This window comes from Pteropus medius, unplaced genomic scaffold (genome assembly GCF_902729225.1).
Source record: "Pteropus medius unplaced genomic scaffold, Ma_sr-lr_union100, whole genome shotgun sequence".
NCBI lineage: Eukaryota > Metazoa > Chordata > Mammalia > Chiroptera > Pteropodidae > Pteropus > Pteropus medius.
The window spans coordinates 4,462,415-4,468,414 of NW_024349802.1; the positions used below are offsets into that span (position 1 = coordinate 4,462,415).

Consider the following 6,000-nt stretch of genomic DNA (forward strand, 5'->3'; position numbering starts at 1 on the left):
ACCCAGGACGGCCCCGGCCGACGACGACCCACACACAGCTGGCAGCGCGAGGGAGACGGACGCGAAAGCGATGGCGTCCTTCCTCCTCCACAGCGACACTCACAGTCTCCTGACTCGAGCTCTTAGGCGGGAGGCACCCAACGGAACGATGCACGACGTGACATGATCGGAATGACATTCGCAAGTAGCCAGGCCAGGGGTTCCTTTCACTCCGCAGCTACGCTGCAGCCAAATGCAGATTTCTTTCTCAGGCACCAAGAACCGTTCGTCCCATCCCAGGGACGTGGCCGTTCAGGTGAGGGGTGAAGCCTGCGGAGACGCCCACTCGTCAGCACCCTCATCCCAACGCTGCCCTGAGGGACCCGTCTCCTGACTCCGTCAGCGCCAGCACCCTGGCTGGGAGAACGCACGGCAGTTTTCCAGGACGTCACCGCTGGGGGAAGCGAGTCACAGGCACCCGAGACCTCTCCGGCTGATTTCTTACAAGCAGATAGGTACCTACGATTATCAAAAAATGTCCAAGTTTCATTTAAAACCATATTTGCATCTCATTTTTGGTATTCCTGAAACAGATCATTTTGCAAGTGATAAACTGCAAAGGGAAGAAATAGGGGTTGGAATGCAGACTAAGAAGAAACGATGGCCTAATTACTTCCGTAGCATTCGTTTATTCATGCAACAAATATTTTGAGGGCCTACTGTGCGCCGATGTTGTCTGGGAGCTGGGGACAGGTGTTAAGCAAGCAGGATTCTTATCCGCCTGCCGCTGAGTTTAATGCCGGTAGGAGGGAGACAGGAAAATGAACAAGCAATCAGGTAAAATCATTCCAGCAGAGCTAAATGTTACGAGGCACATGAAACAAGGCCGTGATGGAGAGGGTGCGGGGTGCGGGGTGCGGGACCCGCTACTCCGGGTGGCCTTCTGAGGCGGGGGTACTTGATCCGATGGTCGTGTTAGGCGAAGGAGCCCACCCTATAGGAACAGAAGGTAACGCGTTCGGGAGACGGGCGGCCAGCCACTGGCATGGGAACCAGCACGGCCTCGCCAGGACCGAGCTGGACAGAGTTAACAAGGGCGCAGTGCTGTGACGTGAGGTCAAGAGTCACTGGCTGGACGGCCTGACAGGAACCTCCCCTGACCACTTCGAACTCCCCTTCCCTCCTGTCTCCACATTTTGGATTTTAAAAAATATACCATTAGAATATTTCCGAAGCCTGAGAGGCTCTCGAAGGTATAAGAGGTTTAATTTCAAAGCTACCACTGATGCTTATTTTCCAAAGATTATAATTCATAAAAAGCATGCATGCAAATGATGCTGACTCATCCTTTTAATTTTAAAACGAGTTGTTTTGGAAACAATAGAAACCATCCCAGCTAATCAGGGCATCGAAGCAAAATGTTACGCAGTTCGACGCTGCACCTACGTATAAATGAGACCGTAAGTGTGCACTTTGGGGTCTTCCTCTTCGATGGAGAACCTGAACCACTGATCCTGAGGCCCTTGGCGTTTTGCTTTCTTCTCCAGGTCCCAGTACAATTCGATGCTGTGATGAGTCACTTTGCCCACAACAGGTGGGTGAGGTTTTGAGAATGGAGTGATTTCTAAAAAAGAATGAGACAGATTTCAGGACTCCATGCATAAGGAAGGGAGATCAGCAGAGTGCATTATAGCGGTTCTGGGATCGATCTACGTCTTCCTGTGCATCGTGTAAGTACCCCTCCCTATTGCTGGAAGAAGTTCTAAAAAGCTTAAGCGATGGAACATTCAACTGACATAGCGAGCTACCGCATCCTTCAATGAGCAGATTGTACCACATCCATCAATGTCATACTGCACTCGTGGGTCAAAAGGCTGGTTAACGAATCACATTAATTAGGCTGTTGATGAAACTCAGTTCGCCACTCTAATTCTTTAGTGAAATAGTGTCCGATACTTGCTGGCAGACAAAGATGAGACAAATGATACAGCTAATCCAAATATTTATAATACAGATGACAAAAGGTTGATATCTATTCTACAGAAACTGCTCTTACAAACTAACCAAGTGGAAAAAAAATGCAAAGGCTACTATCAAACCAGGCAAAAGATGAGCAGCAAAAGCAAATGGCCAAAAGTATAATGTCCAAAAAGATGCTTGTATTCTCTGGTGGCCATGGAAATTTAGAACTTTACATCCAGTTAGACTCTTAAAACCAGATATAACTACTGGAAGTGATGATGTAGGGAAAGGATGTGGGGGAATATAAATTACGGCCATTTTAAAAAGCAACATGGCAGCATCTATTAAAACTAGAAATACATATACCGCCCTGTCCAGCCATCGCACGGCTGGCAATCTCGCCTGTAGATCAGAACGCCAGAGCACACAGGGCGCATTCCCATGTGGAGACATGAACTGCTATAGTTTCTAGCAGTTCATAGAAAAAAAGAAAGAAAAACCCTGTTAATAAGGGAATGCTCAAATAAAAGATGACACGTCCATAGCACGGAACGTTATGAAGCCTGCGAAAGAAGAATTAGTTCTCTACTAGTTTCTTGAAAGGATTTCCAGAAGGTATCACTGAATGAAAAATCAAGATGCAGAGAAAAATACAGCACATCTCATTTCTATAGCAGGTGACAAGGGGCACAGCAGCGTGTATATACATATATATCCACGTATTACGCCAAGTTACACAGCATGCAGCTGTTATGTTTCATGTGAGTTTCACCTCTCTCGCTGGGCTTGAAGTCCCCTGCAGGCTGGGTCCACACAATTCTTTTTCAAACCCCTCCCTTCCCTCTGCCTTTCAGGCTCGAACATACCACCGACCTACCATGTTGGTTATTTGGAGAGAAAGGACCTGAGATGCCAGTGTCCCAAGCGGCTGAGCGCCCCGACCCCAGAGCCCCCTGCAGCACAGCCCCCACCCCGAGGAAGATGGGGTGCCCTGTCTTGCCTGCCCCAGGCCCGGAGGATAGACCACCACGAATTTCCTTGACATTCAGATCCCAGAGGTACGCTAGGAGACAGTCTGCAGGCTCATTTTTCCCAACTTTATTTCCCTCATAGTTCTCAGAAGCATGGCATGTGGAACTGGATGAACCTGGGTTTGAATATATGCTCTGAAGCTAAGTAAAAAATACTTACTTCGAAATGTTTTATAATAATTAAATAACACATGTAAAGTACCTCGATAAATTACGGTGTATCCCATGTCCTGAAATCCTGCACAGCAGCTAAAAGAAACCAGCTCTAACGGCAACACTGATAAACCTCCAACGAGCGTGCGAAACCAGGGGCTCGACGGGTCCGTTATTATCCCGCTCATGGAGTTTTCAGCACACACAGCACTACATATCTATGCGCTCACAGACACATCATCAACGTTAAACACGCTGCAGGGAGGGACACACGCCCCAGGACGGGGCGGCCGCAGGGAAGTCAGGAGGGGACCTGAGGTGTGACGGATGCGGGGAGGGTAAGTACCAACATATTTGTGAGGTTCCGTTTCTTTAAGAATTTCAGACATTTATAGCAAAATGTTAACACTTTTAAACCTATGTGGTGCATTGGGTATATTATGATTTTCAATAATTTTGGTATATTTGAAATATTAATTTTTTTAAATAACGATAAAAATAAATGATATACATTCTTGTTATGGGGCTGTTGGTTCCCTTAGAAAAACCTACTTCGGTGTTCTAGACACTAATAAATACGAGTAGGGAAAGGAACTGAGTACCTACTATGTGCCAGACTCTGGTCTTTCAACCCGCGTCAGCCCGTTTAATCCCAGCAATTCTGGCTGGTGAGTCTGACGACGACAATGCTGACGTCATGACACCACTGTGGAACGACTCGGTTCTTTTTTTCTCAGAGCCCTCTGAAACCATTCAGAGACCAGGATCGTTAGACTGTTACAGATTTTCCTCTGTAAGCAGGAGCCAAGCACTATCTTCATTCCAAGGACATCTGGCCTAGAACCCCACTGGAAATCAGGATAGGCGAGAAATTCTAAATTAACACCAAATTTCAAAAGCAACACACCAAATGGTTCACCATAAATTTATACAAGGAGAAAAAGATAATATTCCCAGTTATGTGTTTCTCACACCTCGCTCTTCACCAACCATGGATACAGGCAAATAACAAGACACCTGTGTCCATGACCTTGGCACCAGCCGCAGATGGTCCACGGCCACCAGACTTGGCACGTGCCCGCTGCCGGCTCAGGGCGGTCAGAATCATCTCCTTGTTCATCACCGCCTCCACGTCTGGTACACTGAAGAGGTGGTGTTTGGGAAGCTACTTTATTGCCCCTCGCTCTTGTTTTAGGCGTGATCCAACTTTCCCCACCCGTGGCTTCTCCAGGGTCCAGCACCTGGTGTGAGTGAAGCTCTCATGAACGCAGGGCTGGGCACAGCAGACGGGGCATTCCCGAGACACCATGGGATTACACAGAACACCGAAGGCTAGCGCACTGACCAGACGTAACACTCCACGTGGCCTGTACTTCAAAACAAAACTTACCAACATGCAAAGCTCCACGTAGGCAAGAGCCGGTTTGGGCAGGAAGCTGTGATGCTCAACAAAGCCCGATGGTCAGGACGTGAACAAGTGTCCTCGTCAGATAAGAGCCATTAGGTGGCCAAAAAATTAACAGTCAATGGGACCAGCCTTGTCTCGTTTTGGTTTTGGGCCAACTTAGAGTCATCTGACGGGTGTGTTTAATCCTTACAACAGTGAATTCATATAGTTTGTGTCTTCTCTTTGATAAAAATTCTGGTATTTTTGTCACATAATCTCACATCACAAACTCAGACTTATAATTTTAGCTTTTCTAAAGGTTACTAACAAGAAGGGGGGCAAATTAAAATGTACTTTTAATTTGCATGGTTCCTTTAAATGATTGGCAGGCTCTGTCCATCATGGCAAAATTTCCTTATCTTAAATTTTTTTCAAAAAATGAAACAGGAAAAACAGCAACAACAAAACTACAAGGCATACCTCAAAAGGACGATTATATGAGAATTTATGTGTCGTGTGCCATAAAAGCTTTTCATAAGAAAGTTTTTATGCAAAGATGACAAATAAAACAATTTTATGCCCCTGTTGCCATTTGTCAAGTAATAAATAATAGGAACATGAAATATAGAGGGCTCTATACACTGTCACCATTCAGTGCCTACAGTTTCAAAGATAACATAAAATACAGCTCTCAATACACCAGAAATCTGCTTTTAAAAGCTATCATTTATAAATTATAGGTTTAAACACAATTCTATGAAGTTTAAGTAAGCTGTGGTACAGTATTAGACCTCGGCACTCTAAATTTTTAAAAGTACAGGTTGTGATACTGTAACAGAAACGTGCCAGCCCCAGGAGACCCACGGACGAGCCCCTACGATCAGATTCTCCAGGACTCTAATCACAGGCAGTTGAGCGTATTTTAAAAGCTGCAGAGAGAACTTGTGATCATAGTCTGCATTGGAATGAACTGTGATGAGTACCATGAAAACCAGAAAATGAAGGGGAAAGAAAGCAAATGTGGGTACACAACTGTCCCCCCTTATCCGCGGGAGATACGTTCCAAGGCCCCAGGGGATGCCTGAAACCACAGACAGCACCGAACCCTATATGTACCGTTTTTTCCTCTACATCCAGCCCTATGATAAAGTTTAATATATAAATCAGGCACAGTGAGAGATGAACGATGACTAATGATACGAAAGAATGATCATGACAATATACTGTAACAAGTGTGAATGTGGTCTGTCTCAAGATAGCTTTTGCTGTACTCACCCTTCTTGTGAGGATGTGAGATGACACAATGCCTGCGTGGTGACATAAAGTGAGGGGAACGACTTGCGATTGCGACGTAGCATTAGGCTACTATGAGGGTGACTTGAGCACAAGCCCTGTGAGACCACCCCAGTCGACGTGATGACCGAGCCGGCTACTATGTGACTGACGGTTGGGTTGTGTATACAGCAGGCAGACGCCGGACAAAGGGAT

The 6,000-nt window shown here is 46.0% G+C and overlaps 1 protein-coding gene across 2 annotated transcripts in view; it reads right to left on the bottom strand.

Annotated features, from left to right (window-relative positions):
* FANK1 (fibronectin type III and ankyrin repeat domains 1) overlaps window positions 1–6,000 on the bottom strand; it is a 58,942-nt gene that overhangs the window by 21,151 nt on the left and 31,791 nt on the right. For both annotated transcript variants that reach the window (XM_039836012.1, XM_039836011.1), the window contains exon 2: window positions 1,426–1,603. In XM_039836012.1, coding sequence (XP_039691946.1) covers window positions 1,426–1,603 — 178 coding nt within the window. The remainder of the gene's footprint in view (window positions 1–1,425; window positions 1,604–6,000) is intronic.